Source organism: Myxocyprinus asiaticus, chromosome 10 (genome assembly GCF_019703515.2).
Source record: "Myxocyprinus asiaticus isolate MX2 ecotype Aquarium Trade chromosome 10, UBuf_Myxa_2, whole genome shotgun sequence".
Taxonomy (NCBI): Eukaryota; Metazoa; Chordata; class Actinopteri; order Cypriniformes; family Catostomidae; genus Myxocyprinus; species Myxocyprinus asiaticus.
In genome coordinates this window covers 8,949,942-8,968,824 of record NC_059353.1, presented here as the reverse complement: position 1 = coordinate 8,968,824, position 18,883 = coordinate 8,949,942, and the positions used below count along the sequence as shown (strand labels likewise).

Sequence of the window (18,883 nt, the reverse complement as noted above, 5' to 3'; positions counted from 1 at the left end):
ATCATCCAATATCAATATCGGTTGACCTCTAATTTGTATTTATTTTTATAATGGTACATAAACCAATTTTAATATATGATATATATGTGGAAAACATGTCATATCACAAACATAATATCATAATAATAGGTAGTCAGCCACAATATGTTTTGCTAAGTTATGATTATTATATACGAGATATTATATATCACAAGATTGCACCCCTAATTATGTTTATTTTGGCTTTCATAATGTAAAGGTGACCCCTCTCCCAGCAGGTTCACCAGTCCCTCTCCCTCATTTCCTCCAGTTGGGTTGGATAAACAAGCTCTGGCAAGTGTAGATCGGCCTCCCCTTGGCCACAGTTAGCTCATGCCACAATGGCATCATTTGTTGTGTTGTGGAGACTACTTGCCTGCCTGACAGCTCCACATCCATTGAGCGTCACATTTGGGTCATGTCCCCATTTGGGAGATGTCAAGTGTTGTATTTTTCGGATCCATCGTAATTCATACTCTCTTTCTACCTCCAGTCTGAGAGTATGTGTCACCTGCTACATTATTAAATGCTATTTCTGGTTTTGATTGTGTGGTCTTCTTTAAAGGTGTAGTTCATCCAAAAATGATTAACTCCAAACTCCAAACCCATGTCATTTCAAACCCGTATGCTGTCTTTTATTTATTTTTATGCAGCTATTTTCTGTACAATAACAGTACATAGTGACAATGTCTGTCAAGCTTCATAAAGGACAAGATAGCACCAGTATAATTGAAGTAATGTAAATGCACTACATTCCTAGTCTTTTGAAGCCTCTCAATATTTTTATCCACAGAGTTTTTTGTTGGGCCTCAAACACACTGCAGGGTGTATTTTAGCAGTTTGCAGTAAAAAAAAAAAAGGGGAAAAAAAAGAAAAAAAAAAGACTTAAATATTAGTTTGAATAGAATACATTTCGGTTAATCTGTCTCTCCTTTCCTGTTTATCCTAAACAGACACAACCAGCCTTCTTATTAGAATGCAGCATAATCATATATCCTACCTTTTGGAACAGACTTTGTGTCGAGAGCATGCTATTTTGAGGCCTTTAAATGCTGTCTATGTAGGAAGCTCACTAGGTTGTGGAACAGAGTCTGTAAGTAGGTCTGTATACAGTAGGTCTCCTTAAACAGATGTAGGACACGACAAAACATACAGAGTGCAGACGTCAAGAAAGCTGAGTCAGTGCAGACAGAGGGAAGCAGTAAAGACATCCGGTTCCAAGTGACTAAAAACAGACTGGCCTGCTCCTGTGTTCTACTTCCTGTGGATGTGAAGGGGCTGAAGGAAGGGAGATCCCAAGCGTAGGTCTCTCGCACTCTATTGTTTAGACTAATGTAAAACAAAACGTACATTTTGTGTTAAAGACACTCAGCAAATAGAAGAGTTTTAAATTAAGAGTTTTACCCATTAAAATGAATCCAGAAAACCAACAAGATAGAAAATGAATGCATCTTTGCGTTTAGCTCACTAAAGGATTTATGGACAGGATTTTTTGTGTATAAGTGTTCTAAAGTAAGGTTAAAAGAATAGTAATTTTGTAATATTCTCAACTTGTCGTTCTGACCCTGCATGGTGCTTTTGCCTTTTTGTCCATTTTCAGGCTTGGGCCAGTCTGATAAAAAACAGAACTTGTATGTAGAACTTTACATGTAGAAAAATCAACATTGTGTTATTTCAAAGCTCCCGTGTGAAACGGAATCTTATCCTATGACTGGTGTACTCCTAGAGACTATGTTATATCTTCTTCGTGTGCATTTAGAATCAAGCATACTGCTTGTAAATTCATAAAACAAGAGGCTTGTTTGTGCAGGATGCAGCTGAGGTGTTTGTGGCCACCTGGTTGGATGCACTTGCATTTTCGGACATTCTTCACAGTGGCTTCCGTGGTCCATTGTCTGTTCCAGCTGAGTCCATGATCACTGCACCACAAGCAGGAAAACATTACATCCACTGCGGCTCATTCAGTGGCAGATACGGATATCCTATTCCAGCTTAGTGAAGAATTGGCCAGAGCTATTTTCTGCCAAAAAAACTAACAAAAAAAGCATTTAATGGCCCAGTTTTTATATCTCACTTATTGTTTGTGGCATTTTTTCACATTTTTTATTTTACAAAGGTGTTGAAAAGGTGAACCTTGCTGGTTTGCTGGTTTAAGGGTGGTCTGGCTGGTTTCCCAGGTTTACACAAGCTGGTGTTCAGCTGGTTTAGTTGCTCGGCTAGTTGGTCTCCCAAGCCTGACCAACTGACAAGTGCCTTAAAGGGGTCATGAGATGCTCTTTATATATATATATATATATATATATATATATATATATATATATATAATATTACTTTTATTTTCTTCCCTGAGGTCCACTGATAATGTTAGTGAAGTTTTATTGCACCAAAACAGTCATAATTAGTAATATATGATACATTTCCACCCTGTCTTTGGCCCTCTGTCTGAAACGCTCGGTTTAGCCATAAGTGCCTCCTTAAAACTTTAACGTAAATGGCCACTGTTATGATTGGCTAACAACGTGCAGCTCTTCAAATACAGCCATATTTGAAACTCAATTGGAAGTGAAAGAACAAACTCCACAACATTATAAAACTAAATTTCAGGGTTTACACACAACACACATCCAACACATTGTATCAGAATATATTAAACTGTTCATCTCAAGAACAACTGTTAACACTCACACACTACACCGGACGTGAGAGGGGTGTTGCGTCAAAAGCAACAGAACCCATTATAATCATTGATGCTGTCTATACTGGAATCGTCCGTAAACGGGTGTTCCGTTCCATTTTGCACTGCACGCACTGGCACTACTAATGCCAACAACACATATATAAATGGTTTAGAAAGTTCGTATTGACACATCTAGTGTGGACAGCCTCAACCCGTTGCGTCAACGGATGTGCCCGGTGTAGATTCATGACTTTTGAAATATTGATGAATTGAACTGTTTACTTACGGTTTTCCTATCTGGTACAAGTTTTTAGCTGCCCCATCCTTCAACAACAGTTCCTTTGCAAAGCTTGAATCTTTTTATGACTGGTTCACAAGCAATCCATGCTGATATGAGCTGAAATAAAACATGCAGTCCACGCTGAAATATGCAATGACACATTCACATGATGCACAAACATAGTCCAAAGCACGGTATGAACTAGACGCACACACATTCAGTTTCCAGTATTATACTGCAGTGAAATGCACATCGCTGGAATCGCATCAAGGTGGTTAAAAACGTCTGTCTAGTGCATGTTTACATACACCAACAATAAAAAAAGCGCAGATGGACGGTCATGAATTAATGGGCCTCCAAGTGATGTAGGGTAGTTGTGGAAGTAGAGAATGAGGCATTTTTCCCCCGAAGTCTTTGTAAAATGGGGAGAGTATTGAGACAATTCATTGAAATTAGCCAGCTTACTGTCATTTTATTTTCACAAATAAATGCAATCAGAAGTGGAGGAATTGCAATCAAAAGGGAACAGTTGCCCTTCTGATAGGACTGTATTATTGGTGCTGATGTTGCGCCTGTCGCAGGTTGCAAACCGATTCCGACCCGAAAGCGAATTGTCATGGCCCTATTCAAGCTGGCAACCTGCACCAAGTAGTGGGGGAAGCTTTCGGTCTTAGTATAAGGACCATCCATCGACGTGTATATGCTGTTTGCACAGCTATTAAAGAAAAACTGATGCGGTGTAATATCAGGGTTTACATATATGATACATTCCTGATATTCTATTTTGAACAATCATCTAATCTAAAGCATTGCCATCTTAATTATGTCCTGCATATTTGTCCAGCAACTTTTAATGACCAACTGAACTTGATTGTCATCTCAAATTCATTTTAGTGTCATAATGCAATTTACGTTTTAAATGGAAAAATATTATGTCGACACTTGTGAAATTTTTGCATTGATTTGCGTTTCCATCAGCTATATAAACTTTCGAGTTTATTCATTCATCTTAAACCTCTAATTCAGCTCCTGGTCAGATGTGGCTCATGGGCTGCTTACTTTGATATTCTAATTGGTCCTTTGTGATTACGTCTCACCAGGGCATATATCAGTTACAGTGATGTATGAATATTGTATAAATGGCTCCCACTTGTAGTGTACCCTGAGCAAATTATTTCACTACAGATGTTCTCACTTTACTCTTAATTTCCTCTCCCTCTACACATGATGTGGCTGCAGGCGTGGCGTCAATTCAGTTCGAAGAACATCTAATGAATCTCTGACCTTCAAGTGCAAACCAATGCTGAGTTTTAGCTCAGAATTGGACTGGGATAAATACCACACACGCGTCTCCTCCCTTTTGCCATTGGAAGAGTGATTGTGTCTTTTTTTTTTTGGTCTTTATGGACTGCCTGCTGTGTAACCCCAAAGGGTCTAATTATATTGAGATGAACTTTTCATATTCAAATGGACCCTGCGCCACTCAAAGAGGATGTTGGGACAGCCTGAACCGTCATGTTGGACAAGAACTGCCAATTTGGCAAATTTCCTTTTATGGGACATGGCGGTCTCCCACTCCCATGTCCCTCGGTCAGGGTTTTGGTAATTGTATTATGCTTCTCTTTTGTTTGGGTCATGTCGAGCGGTTAGGCCACCTCACAAAGCTCAAACATCTGTTATCTAGGATCGGCACATTTCTGGACTGATGTAATCCACTATGCCCACTCTGGCTTTTCTACTCTGACCAAACCTCCATCAGATGGCCTCCATATTTTTTGGTTCAGGTCTCTGTATATTGAAGGTATCAACAGACAGTTAATTTGGTTCAAAATACATTCCAAATACATGTATGTTCCCTCCAAGATTTAGCTTGGAATTTTAAAAGTAATAGTTTATCTTCATAATGTTTACAAGATTCTCAGACAGTTGGTGCAGTTTAACCGAGACAAAGGTTCTGTTCCAAAACCAAGTGAGCTGCATTGTTGTCTACTGCCTATGTAGACAGCTGCCTTCTAAAGGCTCGGTCACATGTACTCTTGCACTGTAAAATTCCATGGATGAAATACAGTCATCTCAATAGGAATCTGCGTGGCATTTTTGCCTAATGGACTTTTTTTGCCTAATGGAAATTACTGAACGACGTGACAATTACAGCCAAGCAAAAGATATTTGATGTTTAATGTACAGTTATTTGGAGCGAGTTTTGGACTGCTGAGATTTCACAATAGGCAGGGCTACACAGCGCAATGCTACTGAAATCGACAAAATGTCTTGACTTGTTTGACTTGATATACATTATGACTAGGAAGATATTGGGTAAAATAGTATATTTTAATTCATTTGAACGGTGTTATGGGTACGTTGGATGAATTATATTTCTAATCAACATTTCTCTCAATTCATCCATCATCTTGGATGGATTTTTTTTTACTGAGCTTGTCGCAATGCTTTCTGGTCTTGCCTTCTCCATCAAGGATATATGCGATGCTTCCTTGTAATTTGGCTTTAAGGAATCTTAGAATGCAATATAATCATCAGCATGGCCTTTTTGTTGGGAGTGTGCATATCAATCCTTAAATCCAAACTGCCTACTTAGCTCACTAGGTTTTGGAACAATACCATGTGTATTACAACACTGGCTCTGTCTTAAAATATACTGTAACTTTACTCAACAATACAACAACTGAGTTGAATAAGTCATGACATGTCTTTGACCAATTTCAGGACATTCCAGTTAAATTATCTCAAGTTTCCAAATGTAATGCGTGCCACATCTGAGATATGGAATTTTTTGTCATGGTCATTTAATGCATACAAATCCATGAAGTATTGGAGAAATGCCATTACACGAACAACAGTCTTGGAACTAATTATTGTTGCCCTCAAGTTTATTTAGCACTTGCCATGTTCGAAGTGTATATGTATACACTACCAGAGAGTTCACTGCAGCTCCCCTTGGACTTGATGATGCCCGACTTTTATTCTTCTTAGAGGGGAAATACATGCAACATTTCCCTCACAATCAGACCTATTATTAGTGGTGGTTTTGGAAAATTCCTGAGTAATGATTGTAGAAAAGTACAGACTGGGAGGAAACTAGGAGATGGAATTAAATGGTTTGAGATTAGCATGGTTTTTAGACCATGTTTAGTCCAACTTATTTAGAGCTGATCGCTTGCCCAGGAGTGCATCATTCACAGAAATGGATTGCTCCCAGCAGCCACTTCAATAGCCTCTGAATCTGTCCTGCCCTACAAGCGTGAACTTTCAGACAGGAGGTTTTGTGCTTATTTTCTCAAACATGTAATTTACAATTTCATCATTGTTACAGAGCTGGGATATAGGACCATATGACCTAATTTCCTATTGTGTTAACTGTCCAGGAATTTGTGTATAATTAATCTAATTGTATATGCAATGCTTTAAGAGAACAGATGATGTCAACACCGTTGCTGCAAAGGAAAGTTCTGTGTTCAAAACAAGTTAAGCTCCGTTGAGAACATTTGTGTTATGTTGATTACCACAAATTAATTTCGCCTCGTCTCTCTCTATTTTTAAGGGGGGAAAAGCAAAAATAATGGATATATGTAGCAACAAGACCTTCTACCCTCATTTTCTTGTATAATGTCTCATATAACATTGTTTGAGAATATTTCTTTACTTAATGTCATAACTGGTTAACCCATTTTCTAGTATCCTTAAAATCAATTTAAAAAGCATATAAATTACTTTTTGTGATTGGCATTATGCCACAAATGCTGTCAATATAGCTTACCTTGTATTGAAATCTGCAGTAAAGTGAAACGATCCGGCAGACTACGTGCTGAACCATATATGTGGTCTAGTTCTGTCAGGGTTTGGAACATGTCATTGATTTAGCCAACATATGGCCATCGTTGTCAATTCCCAATTCTAAATTATGCACTGACTGTCCTCTTATGTCAGTGGGGATCCTTTTAGTAAGTGCTCTCAATTTAGGATCAGTATGCTAATAATAGGCCTAGGTGGTGAAGTGAATTACAGTTATAGATGGTAGTCTGTGTTATTCCAGATACAAGACAGGTATTCAAGACTGTTTTGACTATTTAGGACTTTTGTCTTACTTTTACAAGGTATCATGGCTGCCAGCTTGAACATTTACAACAAATTTCCCTGAAATACACATTGCTTATTTAATTTTAAAGCCATACAACAGTTTTACTCCTGAAACAATAGAAGTTATTGTGGGTCTTTTGATTGTTCAGACTTTTGGAACTGGACCTCTTGAATCTTTAATTGAATACCCCTGCTTTACAATAATGTCTAATTGTGACCTGTTACTTGTAAACAGTATATATCAACATGTGAATTAACCTGGATATTGAATTAGCCTGAATATTCTTTTGTTTGCTCACTTCTCAGTTATGCTCTAGCAGATGAGGCATACCGGTCACTGCGGCATCAAGATAAAGATCAGTGTATTCTCATCACAGGAGAGAGTGGGGCAGGAAAGACAGGTGAGTCTTCTGCAAACACTCGCTCACGTTTCAGTCAGGCCATTACGAGTAGAATTCTCCTGATTTGCCTTGGGAGTTATGCCTGTTGCATATATTTCACATCTGCAAAGTAGAAGCGGGTTTCGGCATGCTGAACTCAGCAGAAAATATGGTGAAAAAGCACTTTAAATGTATTTATCAACACAATTTTTGCAATATGAGTTTTATGAAGCAACATACAATAATGGAGTAAACTCCTCACTTGTTTAAAAATAGAAGTCTGTAGGGCTTAATGCAAGTTAAACAAACAGTGACAGACACTTTCTATTCATCCAAACGATTTAAGCAGTTTATAGCTACACTTTGGGGTGTGGGTTTCAAGTAAATGAATTACTGTTTGGATGTAAATGTAAATTAAAATGTATGATTCTTAATGACCCATTCATGATAACCATTTTATAATACAAAGTGGTTTTTGCCCATGCATTCTGTATCGTATTGTGGATTAGTTCAGATGCAGATCAAAATCTGCAGTTGGGAAAGGTGTTTGAAATACTGAAAGTCAAAAATTACTTGCATAGTAAAGCATCTCAATTCACATTTCATTGAATTGAATGGAATCAAAGCATTATAAGATGTGATACAAAACTGCACTGATGAATGAAGGAGCTTATAAGTATTTACAATATTACCTCAGATAGTGGCCCTGATTTTCTTCATTGTAGTATAGAAAGAATATAGATGGTGAAAATTAGGGATATCACGATACCGGTATCGGAATCTGGTCCGATACTGCGCTCATGTACTTGGACTCGTGCTTGTAAAAATGATCCGATACCAAAAGCCCAATACCATCTGATGTACGAATGTCATAGCGTAAACATTATGCGCACAAATTAAAATCATGTTATGTCCTGGTGTGATTATTAAACCGCAAAGGCTGTGATTTAATGAGATAAGTACATAATTTGCATGTGCTGCGCTCTTCAAAGTGAATACATCTTGTCTTAAGAATGTTTGTATGTAAATGTGAAGCCAGCTGCTCACACCATCATGAGCATTGCGTGCTCTGTTTGTAGCAAATGTCAGCAAGCAGAGCTCTAATTCACTATTTAGTGTGCAGCAAATACAGACTATATATTTAATTCATGAAATGGCAGCCTTTTGTGGTTTAATAGTCGCATTGCATCACATAGCGACCTGCTTTTCCTGAGGTGAGAAGCTACCGTCAAAAAAACACAGAATCGGAAAGAGCTTCAAAATAAAAGCTGCCGCCAAAATAAAATTTCCATTTTAAATGGAAAAAAGTACAACAAAAATATAACTCTACTGTATATAGTTATGTAATATTCACTGTAATATTACTACTACTAATAATAATTATAATAGTAATAATAAATCAATAATAATTATCTTATATTTAAGCAATATCTCACATCTTTGATGCTCTGTTGTGCAGCACTTTATTTGACAAAAATAACTCCAATCTTGTATTTTGGATTGTGCTGAGAGGTTCTGTATAAAAGCTCTTTATTTTATAAAAATAGTGCAATATTATGTTAAAATTAATTTGATTACAGTTTTAATTAATTAATTTATTTAGACACCATTTTGATGATAAAATTGAAAAAACGGATTCCAAAAACTGGTATCGGGAGATCCCTTGTGATAATGATCATGTTTTAGGGTTTAGCAACTAATGTAATTTACTTTTCCCATGAAATCATTTTTAATCTACTCTACACAAATTACTCTATATAACAATGCTGTCAAAGGATGATTAATCCATTCTGTATTGTGTGTTGCTAACTTACTCTTATTACATTTACGGTAATCACATTGTGTTTTCTTTGTGGTATAAACTGGGGGCTTATGTACTGTAGACTACAAATAGTTAGACTTTAATATGGTTATGCAAGTTGGAGTAATTCACAATTAAAATAGTGATCTAGACTAGAGGATTAATGCATCCCTTTGATGCATTGTTTGTCAGTGTGGCATTTATTTAATGCATTTAGATTATTTGTGTCAAAATGTTCATCACAGATCTAATGTGTTGTTATTTACAACTCGTTAGATCTTATGTTTACAATAGCAAATTACTTATTGTTAAGAAACTGTGTGTAATTGTGCTTCTGATGGATATGAGTGATCATGTCTTGCTAAATATGACATTTCTGCTCATCCATCTATTAAAGAGAAACATATTTCCTTCCTACACCACATACGGATGAAACAAGTGATGTGTGTTGTCTATCAGGTTTGTGCAGGAGCTTTTGGATGAAGCTAGTCTCATTAGTTTATGGAGGCTGCAGCTTAACCATAGAGGTTTTAGCAGTACACGACACTTGCTTGCTTTAACACATGCATCTTACTGTGCCATCTATTCAATTCAAGGATGTCAAACACTCAAAGTAATGAGGTAAAGGGAGATTGTAGTAATCTGAACGTAGTTTTTTAGGTCTACAGAGAAAGAGCTGATGAAAATCATTAACTGTTAGTCAAGGTCACAGAGTTCATTTCAAAATGCTCTTCTCTTCTAATGAAAATCTGCCCTAGCTCAGAAATAAATGGAATTTGGCTCTCTTATTCAATATTCAGGGTCCATGCTAGTAAGTAAAGTGAGTAAAGAATTATGGCGTTATTTTCTATCCGATTTACCATCACTCTGCCATCACTTCATGTACCAGGTTTGATCAGAATGCTTCATAGTCAATTGAGCAGAGCTGAATTGCTCAAAAATAGTTGTAAATTTCTAAGACATGAATAAGTAGTTGTAATGGCCTCTTAATGTTCATGAAACATTTCATATCAGCACTTCTGTATGTAAGTCACTGCTCTCAGTGGTCCAGACATGGGAAAGTCATATATATATATATATATATATATATATATATATATATATATATATATATATATACACACACACACAGGTGGGCAAAAGTTTGGAATAATGTACAGATTTTGATGTTTCGGAGGGAAATTGGTACTTTAATTCACTAAAGTGGCACTCAACTGATCACAAAGTATAGTCAGGACATTACTGATGTAAAAAACAGCACCATCACTATTTGAAAAAAAGTCATTTTTGATCAAACCTAGACAGGCCCCATTTCCAGCAGCCATCACTCCAACACCTTATCCTTGAGGAATCATGCTAAATTGCTAATTTGGTACTAGAAAATCACTTGCCATTATATCAAACACTGCTGAAAGCTATTTGGTTCGTTAAATGAAGCTTAACATTGTCTTTGTGTTTGTTTTTGAGTTGCCACAGTATGCAATAGACTGGCATGTCTTAAGGTCAATATTAGGTCAGAAATGGCAGAAAAGAAATTCTTTCTCTATAAACTCATCAGTCGATCATTGTTTTTGAAGAATGAAAGCTATACAATGTTTGAAATTGCCAAAAAAACTGAAGATTTCATACAAAGGTGTACACTACAGTCTTCAAAGACAAAGGACAACTGGCTCTAACAAGGACATAAAGAGATGTGGAAGGCCAGATGTACAACTAAACAAGAGGATAAGTACATCAGAGTCTCTAGTTTGAGAAATAGACCCCTCACATGTCCTCAGCTGACAGCTTCATTGAATTCTACCCACTCAACATCAGTTTCATGTACAACAGTAAAGAGAAGACTCAGGGATTCAGGCCTTATGGGAAGAATTGCAAAGGAAAAGCCACTTTTGAAACAGAGAAAAACATAAAGAAAAGGTTAGAGTGGGCAAAGAAACACAGACATTGGACAACAGATAATTGGAAAAGAGTGTTATGGATCTTAACCCCATTGAGCTTTTGTGGGATCAGCTAGACTGTAAGGTGCGTGAGAAGTGCCCGACAAGACAGCCACATCTATGGCAAGTGCTACAGGAATTGTGGGGTGAAATGTCACCTGAGTATCTGGACAAATTGACTGCTAGAATGCCAAGGATCTGCAAAGCTGTCATTGCTGCACGTGGAGGATTTTTTGATGAGAACTCTTTGAAGTAGATTAAGAAAAAAATCTAATTGTAATAGTCATTTTTCACGTTATTAATGTCCTGACTATACATTGTGATCAGTTGATTGCCACTTTGGTGAATAAAAGTACCAGTTTCTTTCCATAAGAGCAAAATTTGTACATTATTCCAAACTTTTGGCTGCCGGTGTATATATAATATAATATAAAATAATATATATTTCAGCCTTTTAAGATAAACATCTATTGATGTTTTGTTTTTTGTTTTCAATCACAGGAACATCATGTCAACCAAACAGCCATTGTTGCCATGTAGATTCAGCATGTTTAATGCAGTAAAATACAGAAAAAATCTATTTTAAATTAATCAAGGCATGTTTTCCCAATTTTTTTCAATTAAATGAGCACAAGGAAGAATTATATATAGCTAATAATTTCATTTAAAGTTCATTCAGAAAGTATTCAGACCCCTTCATTTTTTCACATTTTGTTATGTTGCAGACTTATGCTAAAATGCTTTAAATGATTAGGTTTTTTTCACATCAATCTACACTCCATACCCCATAATGACAAAGCAAAAAACAGATTTTTTATAACTTTGCAAATGTATTAAAAAGAAAAAAACTGAAATATCACATTGACAAAAGTACCCTTTGCTCTGACACTTGAAATTTAGCTCGGGTGCATCCCATTTCTCTGGATCATCTTTGAGATGTTTCTACTCTTTGATTGGAGTCCTCCTGTGGCAAATTCAGTTGATTGGAAATTATTTGGAAAGGCACACCCCTGTCTATATAAGGTCTCACTGCTGAAAATGCATATCAGAGCAAAAACCAAGCCATGAGGTCAAAGGAACTGCCTGCAGAGCTCAGAGACAGTATTGTGTTGAGGTACAGATCTGGGGAAGGCTACAAAATTTTTTTGGCTGCATTGAAGATTCTCAAGAGCACAGTGTCCTCCATATTTCTTAAATGGAAGAAGTTTGGAACAACTAGGAATCTTCCTAGAGCTGGCCGTCCAGCCAAACTGAGCAGTCGGTGGAGAAGGGCCTTGGTAATAGAGGTGACCAAGAATCCGATGGTCACTCTGGTTGAGCTCCAGAGATCATGTGTGGAGATGGGAGAAACTTGCAGAAGGATAACCATCACTGCAACACTCCACCAATCTGGGCAGAGTGGCCAGACGGAAGCCTCTCCTCAGTGCAAAACATATGAAAGCCACTTAGAATTTGCCAAAAAAAACACCTAAAGGACTCTCAGACTGTGAGAAACAAGATTCTCTGGTCTGATGAATTGAAGATTGAACTGTTTGGCCTCAGTTCCAAGCATCATGTCTGGAGGAAACCAGGCACCGCTCATCACCTGCACAATACCATCCTAACAGTGAAGCAAGGTGGTGGTAGCATCATGCTGTGGGGGTATTTTTCAGCGGCAGGTACTGGGGGACTGGTCAGGTTTGAAGTAAAGCTGAATGCAGCACAATACAGAGATATCCTTAATGAAAACCTGGTCCAGAGCACTCAGGACCTCAGACTGGGCAAAAAGTTCACCTTCCAACAGGACAATGACCCTAAGCACAGACAAGACAATGCAAGAGTGGCTTAAGAACAACTCTGTGAATGTCCTTGAGTGGCCCAGTCAGAGCCCGGGCTTAAACCCAATCGATCATCTCTGGAGAGACTGAAAATGGCTGTCCACTGACAGTCTCCATCCAACCTGACAGAGCTTGAGAGGATCTGAAGAAAAGAATGGCAGAAAATCCCCAAATCCAGGTGTGCAAAGCTTGTCGCTTTGTACCCAAAAAGACTTGAGGCTGTAATCACTGCCGAAGGTGCTTAAACAAAGTACTGAGTTAAGGGTCTGAATACTTATGTCAATGTAATATTTCAGTTTTTTTCTTTTTAATAAATTTGCAAAGTTAAAAAAAAATCTGTTTTTTGCTTTGTCATTATGGGGTATGTAGTGTAGATTGATGTGATTTTTATTTTTTATTTTTTTATAAAGCATTTTAGCATAAGGCTGCAACATAACAAAATGTGACAAAAAATGAAGAGGCCTGAATACTTTCTAAATGCACTGTATATTTTAACAAAACAAAACTGTACTATTACCTACATATTGCTAAATATACTGAATGAAAAATGCTACACAAAGACTTCCATTAACATTGAGTGATGATGCAACCAAATCGATGAATCAAAATGTTTAATTGATTCATTAAAATGCACAGTTTGAACTGATTCTCGGAAATGAATTGGATTTATCAATCCTAACAGGATTTTTAGATACTGAAGTTGAGTCACTAGACAACAACAGATTGTGAAGCTAGTCTAATGATGTCATCTTTAGGAAACTTTAATGGCCAGATAAAATAAGTCATAGTAAAAATATTAGCAATACAGTATTCATTATATTGCATCATATTATGTTTTGGACACTGACGCACAGGCATTCCTCTATGTTTGAATTGTTCTGTTATCTCTTTATAATTAATAGCAACAGCTCAATGGGATATTGAACACTCTTTAAACAGTTGATCTCATAGTTGGCTTTGAGAGAACGGGGGACTTTTGCTCTCTCATACGGGCTAAAGTGGGGTGGGAAAGGCGTTTGCTCCCAGTAGGATTTGCAGAGTTGATGTAAAGGGTATTTTGGGGGTTGAGGTCTCGTCTAGAAGAAGACCTCATTCTTCTGTGGTCTATGTTTCAGAGGCCAGCAAGTTTGTGATGTCATATGTGGCGGCAGTGTGTGGGAAGGGCCAGGAGGTGAACAAAGTGAAGGAGCAGCTGCTTCAGTCCAATCCTGTGCTGGAGGGTAAGTTATAAAGTTCCTGTAACATTTTCAGTGTCTCTATGACATTTAGGACATTTGGTGCACCCCTACTGTGTGAACCTTCATGTCCCTTGTAATTGTATTGAAATATAATGCAGATTTTCCTATAGAAATTAACCAAAGTTTTTTCAGTGAAATGTGCTCAAAATTTGGTAAAAATGACTAACGTTGAAGAAGGAAGAATGAACTGGGTGGCATTCTTAAAGACAAGTTTAGGGCAGCTGGTTTGAGACCCACATCACACATACTGTATTTCCCCTTAATCCCACCCCAAGCTAATGGGCTGAAAGCTGCTGGGTCCCTGTTGGCAGTCAGACAGCTGTGTTTCTTATGTGAGGCCACAAACAGGAAATGCCCATAAGCGATTGATGGAGCAGAAATGCCCTGACTTCATGGTAGCATAACCCTGAGCAGAGTGAAATCGCACATCTGTGAGAGTTTAGCTGCTGTGTGTAACGAACCCCACACTGGGGTTCTGCACATTTCCTGCCTCATTTTCTCTCTCTCTTTATGTATTAATGCTCTATGTAGTAGCCCATACTATAGAGGAGATGAAGTTCAGACAGAATGTGCAAAAATATTAACTGTCTTGACATTTTTTATGCTGAGGGGCATGCTGATTTTTAGTTACTTCAATTTCTGTTACAGCATAATTTTATGTAAAGCTGCTTTGAAATGATGGGCATTGTGAAAAGCACTATACAAATAAAAATGACTGCTTAGTTGCAGCCAGTAGTGTAGTTTAGGGCATACGCCGGATGCCCACCTATCTTTCTTAGGATTTTGCATATGCCCACCTAAAATAAGTGATGCTACGTATGGCTGCCAGTACAACGAGCAGTCTTTTGACCCAGAACTTTTTCTAATGACACGATGCCACAGCACCATGGAGTGAAAAGTGTATTATTATTATTATTATTATTATTATTATTATTATTATTATTATTAAATATACATACATTCAGTTGAAGTCAGAAGTTTACATGCACCTTAGCCAAATACATTTAAACTAAATGTTTCACAATTCCTGACATTTAATTTTTGAAAACTTTCCCTGTCTTAGGTCAGTTAGGATCACTATTTATTTTAAGAATGTGAAATGTCAGAATAATAGTAGAGAGAATAATTTATTTCATCTTTTATTTCTTTCGTCACATTCCCAGTGGGTCAGACGTTTATATACACTTTGTTAGTATTTGGTAGCATTGCCTTTCAATTGTTTAATTTGGGTCAAATATTTTGGGTAGCCTTCCACAAGTTTCTCACAATAAGTTGCTGGAATTCTAGCCCATTCCTCCAGACAGAACTGGTGTAACTGAGTCAGGTTTGTATGCCTCCTTGCTTGCACAGGCTTTTCCATTCTGCCCACAAATGTTCTATCGGATGGAGGTCAGGGCTTTGTGATGGCCACTCCAATACCTTGACTTTGTTGTCCTTATGCCATTTTGCCACAACTTTGGAGGTATGCTTGGGGTCATTGTCCATTTGGAAGACCCATTTGCGACAGAGCTTTAACTTCCTGGCTGATGTTCAACCTAAGTGTATGTAAACTTCTGACTTAAACTGTATATATATAAACTCAGCAAAAAAAGAAAGGTCCTCTCACTTTCAACTGCTTTTATTTTCAGCAAACTTAACATGTGTCAATATTTGTATGAACATAAAAAGATTCAACAACTAAGACATAAACTGAACACGTTTCACAGTCATGTGACTAACAGAAATGGAATAATGTGTCCCTGAACAAAGTGGGGGCGTCAAAATCAAAAGTAACAGTCAGTATCTGGTGTGACCACCAGCTGCATTAAGTACTGCAGTGCATCTCCTCCTCATGGACTGCACCAGATTTGCCAGTTATCGCTGTGAGATGTTACCCCACTCTTTCACCAAGGCACTTGCAAGTTCCCGGACATTTCTGGGGGGAATGGCCCTAGCCCTCACCCTCCAATCCAACAGGTCCCAGACATTCTCAAGGGGATTGAGATCCAGGCTCTTCGCTGGCCATGGCAGAACACTGACATTCCTGTCTTGCAGGAAAACATGCGCAGAACGAGCATTATGGCTGGTGGCATTGTCATGCTGGAGGGTAATGTCAGGATGAGTCTGCAGGAAGGGTACCACATGAGGGAGGAGGATGTCTTTCCTGTAACGCACAGCGTTGAGATTGTCTGCAGTGACAAGCTCAGTCCGATGATGCTGTGACACACCGCCCCAGACCATGACGGACCCTCCACCTCCAAATCGATCCCGCTCCAGAGTACAGGCCTCGGTGTAACGCTCATTCCTTTGACGATAAACGCGAGTCCGACCATCACCCCGGTGAGACAAAACCGCGACTCATCAGTGAAGAGCAAGTTTTTTTTCAGTCCTGTCTGGTCCAGCGAAGGTGGGTTTGTGCCCATAGGTGACGTTGTTGCCGGTGATGTCTGGTAAGGACCTGCCTTACAACAGGCCTACAAGCCCTCAGTCCAGCCTCTCTCAGCCTATTGCGGACAGTCTGAGCACTGATGGAGGGATTGTGCGTTCCTGGTGTACCTCGGGCAGTTGTTGTTGCCATCCTGTACCTGTCCCGCAGGTGTGATATTCGGGTGTACCGATCCTGTGCAGGTGTTGTTACATGTGGTCTGCCACTGCAAGGATGATAAGCTGTCCTTCCTGTATCCCTGTAGTGCTGTCTTAGGCGTCTCGCAGTACGGACGTTGCAATTTATTGCCCTGGCCACATCTGCAGTCCTCATGCCTCCATGCAGCATGCCTAAGGCACGTTCACGCAGATGAGCAGGGACCCAGGGCATTTTTTTTTTTTTTTCCCCAGAGTCAGTAGAAAGGTCTCTATAGTGTTTTTGTAACTGTGACCTTAATTGCCTACCGTCTGTAAACTGTTATCGTCTTAACGACCGTTCCAGAGGTGCATGTTCATTCATTGTTTATGGTAAAAATGGAAACATTGTTTAAACCCTTTACAATAAAGATCTGTAAAGTTATTTGGATTTTTACTAAATTATCTTTAAAATACAGTGTGCTGAAAAAGGGCCTTTTCTTTTTTTGCTGAGTTTATACACACACACACACACACACACACACACACACACACACATATACACTATATTGCCAAAAGTATTCGCTCACCCATCCAAATAATTGAATTCAGGTGTTCCAATCACATCCATGGCCACAGGTGTATAAAATGAAGCACCTAGGCATGCAGACTGCTTCTACAAACATTTGTGAAAGAATGGGCCGCTCTCAGGAGCTCAGTGAATTCCAGCGTGGTACTGTGATAGGATGCCACCTGTGCAACAAGTCCAGTCGTGAAATTTCCTCGCTACTAAATATTCCACAGTCAACTGTCAGTGGTATTATAACAAAGTGGAAGCGATTGGGAATGACAGCAACTCAGCCACGAAGTGGTAGGCCACGTAAAATGACAGAGCGGGGTCAGCGGATGCTGAGGCGCATAGTGCACAGAGGTCGCCAACTTTCTGCAGAGTCGATCGCTACAGACCTCCAAAGTTCATGTGGCCTTCAGATTAGCTCAAGAACAGTGCGTAGAGAGCTTCATGGAATGGGTTTCCATGGCCGAGCAGCTGCATCCAAGCCATACATCACCAAGTGCAATGCAAAGCGTCGGATGCAGTGGTGTAAAGCACGCCGCCACTGGACTCTAGAGCAGTGGAGACGCGTACTCTGGAGTGACGAATCATGCTTCTCCATCTGGCAATCTGATGGACGAGTCTGGGTTTGGCGGTTGCCAGGAGAACGGTACTTGTCTGACTGCATTGTGCCAACTGTGAAGTTTGGTGGAGGGGGGATTATGGTGTGGGGTTGTTTTTCAGGAGCTGGGCTTGGCCCTTTAGTTCCAGTGAAAGGAACTCTGAATGCTTCAGCATACCAAGAGATTTTGGACAATTCCATGCTCCCAACTTTGTGGGAACAGTTTGGGGATGGCCCCTTCCTGTTCCAACATGACTGCGCACCAGTGCACAAAGCAAGGTCCATAAAGACATGGATGAGCGAGTTTGGTGTGGAAGAACTTGACTGGCCTGCACAGAGTCCTGACCTCAACCCGATAGAGCACCTTTGGGATGAATTAGAGCGAAGACTGCGAGCCAGGCCTTCTCGTCCAACATCAGTGTCTGACCTCACAAATGCGCTTCTGGAAGAATGGTCAAAAATTCCCATAAACACACTCCTAAACCTTGTGGAAAGCCTTCCCAGAAGAGTTGAAGCTGTTATAGCTGCAAAGGGTGGGCCGACGTCATATTAAACCCTATGGATTAAGAATGGGATGTCACTTAAGTTCATATGCGTCTAAAGGCAGGTGAGCGAATACTTTTGGCAATATAGTGTGTGTATATATATATATATATGTGTATATATATATATATATATATATATATATATATATATATATATATATATATATATACATGTGTACATATATATGAGAATAGTATCTCAGAATGCTTTTCTGAGATGCGGGTTGGCGCTGTTGGCGGCACGAGGGAGACCTACACAATATTAGGCAGGTAGTTTAAGTGTTGTGTCTGATCGGTGTGTGTGTGTGTGTGTGTGTGTGTGTGTGTGTGTATATATATATATAAAATATATATATTTGGCACCATTCTGAGTGAATTCTAG

The 18,883-nt window shown here is 38.9% G+C and overlaps 1 protein-coding gene across 5 annotated transcripts in view; it reads left to right on the top strand.

The window, feature by feature from the left end:
* LOC127446742 (unconventional myosin-Ib-like) overlaps positions 1–18,883 on the top strand; it is a 160,940-nt gene that overhangs the window by 77,433 nt on the left and 64,624 nt on the right. For all 5 annotated transcript variants that reach the window (XM_051707909.1, XM_051707908.1, XM_051707907.1 and 2 more), the window contains exons 4-5: positions 7,377–7,471; positions 14,121–14,225. In XM_051707909.1, the coding sequence (XP_051563869.1) occupies positions 7,377–7,471; positions 14,121–14,225 (200 nt within the window). The remainder of the gene's footprint in view (positions 1–7,376; positions 7,472–14,120; positions 14,226–18,883) is intronic.